This window comes from Rutidosis leptorrhynchoides, chromosome 2, assembly GCF_046630445.1.
Source record: "Rutidosis leptorrhynchoides isolate AG116_Rl617_1_P2 chromosome 2, CSIRO_AGI_Rlap_v1, whole genome shotgun sequence".
Lineage (NCBI taxonomy): Eukaryota > Viridiplantae > Streptophyta > Magnoliopsida > Asterales > Asteraceae > Rutidosis > Rutidosis leptorrhynchoides.
Window position 1 is genome coordinate 163,954,424 of NC_092334.1, and position 2,741 is coordinate 163,957,164.

Here is a 2,741-nt window from a genome sequence, read left to right on the forward strand (position 1 = left end):
TATATTGATATATATGCGAATGCCGACTTTTTGAAGCATTTAACACGATAATAAATAGATATAAAAAAGTCTAAATTGAAAATGAATTAGGAAATCCTTTGAAGATTGTACGTATATAGATACAGCTAGTAAGTTCATTAATAAACGTGTCATTTTTATGACTTTTTAAGTTTATTGACCTGAATGAGACCCTTATGTGAGTTGTGTATGTGTAATTGGTTGACCTATATGGCTATATACCCTTGTTTCTCATGGGTACTACAAAAAACACTCTTTTATGTATACCGACCTCTTATCTGGCTTACGAAACTTCTAAGTTGTGTCTAAAACCTTCAACGCCTTCTTTTTCTACCCAAGGACTCCTGAAATCCCTCTTTTTATTTATCTATTTTATATATAAAATAAATAATAAAACAATTTTCAAGTTCAAACTCTACTTTCAAGAAATTTTCATACGTGCCCTTAAACTTCCACTATTTGCACTTTTATTCAACAAAATTCCTACCTTAAACCTTATTATTAAAAAGTAGCGCACTAACCTTCGATATAAACAAGTATTGTTATATCACGCATGTAATGCGAGTGTGCAAACAGTTTATAAATTTTCATTGAAATGGTATATAATTTTATGAATTATGAGTATACTATATATCAATGTTTTTTTAAAGGCCAATTTTTTATTATACCTATAAAAACATTACAGTACATTGTATCCAAGTCCAAATCATATACATCTCTAATCAGTAAACACGACCTATAAGAACAACATATAAAAAGTTACAAAATCTTAACCGAAATGATATACTTCTGTTGTATAGTCTAGCGACAGGGCATATGGTGAAATGAAACAAATAAGCAGCCCAAGAAATTGAATGCGAATAGAATGATGGATGTATCGATTAGCCAACTCCAACTCTGTTTGAAATGCTAACATAAAAAGAAATGGGATTGATGAGCCAACAATGCCAGTCAAATGTACCCTTCTTCGATGTATTGGTAATCCATTCGAAGCTCCTAAGTTGAATCAATTTAGGGTACTTTATGACTTCCATAAACAATAGATTTAATTAATTTGATACATTTAATTAAAGTTTAAACCATTCAACTTTGGAAATCAATATTGGAACTTTTAGAAAAGGAACGTGACATGGCTTCGTATTATGATTAAGTTCTCTGATGACAAATATATTATAGTTGAAGGGTGGTATTTGATAATACCTTCACTCTTTTAAATTCAAGAATAAAATAGTGATCCACCAAAAAGATTTGAATAGAAAAAAGCATCTCCTGTCATCCATTTCACCTGTCTTTCTTGCTCACTCAAACACTATAAATATAAATCCACAATATGCTCTCATTCACAATTAGCAAGTACCTAATGAAGAGAAAAGACTCAAATTCTCATTTAGACACGTTGAGCAAAAAGAAGTACAAAGGAGTGAGAATTAGAAGTTGGGGTTCATGGGTTTCCGAAATTCGAGCACCTAATCCGAAAACAAGAATATGGTTAGGCTCACATTCTACACCTGAGGCTGCAGCTAGAGCTTATGACGCGGCCCTTTTATGCCTTAAAGGACCATCAGCCAATCTAAACTTCCCTCCTCATCATTACAATCACATCGATTATTCGCCCGGTACAATAATGTCTCCCAAATCAATTCAAAAAGTGGCGGCTGATGCTGCAGCCGCCACTTATCCCATCATTAATACCTCTGCCACCGAATCATCGTCATTGTTGACCCATTCAGTGTATGATTCATCATCATTCTCTTCTCTAAATTCGTCATCATTGCATTTGTCAACAAGTCATATTGACGATGAAATAGTGTTGGCTAGTGATTCTCTTAACATGAACATGTACGAACCGTGGTCTTGGTGTAACATGGATGCACCTATATATAGTGACGAAATTCTTAATGAGTCGATATTTGAACCTTCATATTCTTTTGTAATTGAAGATGTAGAAGAAGATATTTGTGATATTCCTCTTTGGAGCTTTTGCTGAATTTTTGGTGCGGCTCAAATAGTAGTAATTAATTAATAATTCATTATTCTTTATGTGATCATCACATAATATTGTTGAAGATCAACATCTACTCTTAATTATTTTTGAGAATTCTTATTGTTATCATTAACTAGATAATCCCATTCTTTGGTGATCGTTATAAATGAATCTTTAATACATCATGGCTTTTGACTTTAATGTATAGTAGTCCCCAGACGGTTGACATTTTATTCATTTTCTGATCTAGGTTAGTATTGTCTTTGGACTGTGGTGGCCACAGTATACGACTTCTTAAGTGTACGTTAAAAGAACTACTTATTTATTTTCTTTTTATTTATTTATTTATTTTCTTTATAGATAAACTAAACTTATATAAGTAAGGAACCGGGTTCTTCAAGCGAGAATGAAGAAAACCTGAACAAAATCAAAACAACAAACAAAGCACACTCAACAAACCGCAAGGGGCAGAAAACCAAACAAAACAACACGTGTTATATACTTATATCATTGGTGCAAGTAAAGAAGAGAGAAATATGACGAGTTACATAAAAATTTGATTAGGTACATGTATTAGGCTTCTACAGTTACCTAGTTCATCCGTGTCAGAAAAAACATTCGATCAATTATCGTCCTTTTAATTTAAATAACAGTATTATTATTATGTCATTTTTATTATTGGCTTTAACATTAAAATTATTGGTTACTTTTTATAACAACATTAAATAAAGAGCAAATT

The 2,741-nt window shown here is 31.9% G+C and overlaps 1 protein-coding gene across 1 annotated transcript; it reads left to right on the forward strand.

Moving 5' to 3' along the window:
- The first annotated feature begins 1,374 nt into the window (after positions 1 to 1,374).
- On the forward strand, positions 1,375 to 2,005 carry LOC139891549 (ethylene-responsive transcription factor ERF012-like). Its single transcript, XM_071874524.1, has one exon. It carries the CDS (start codon positions 1,379 to 1,381, stop codon positions 2,003 to 2,005), a length of 627 nt encoding a protein of 208 aa, XP_071730625.1. The 5' UTR covers positions 1,375 to 1,378.
- Positions 2,006 to 2,741: the final 736 nt, after the last annotated feature.

Coding starts and splice junctions, on each gene's coding strand:
- LOC139891549 (XM_071874524.1), top strand. CDS start 1,379: ATGAAGAGAAAAGACTCAAATTCTCATTTAGACACGTTGAGCAAAAAG.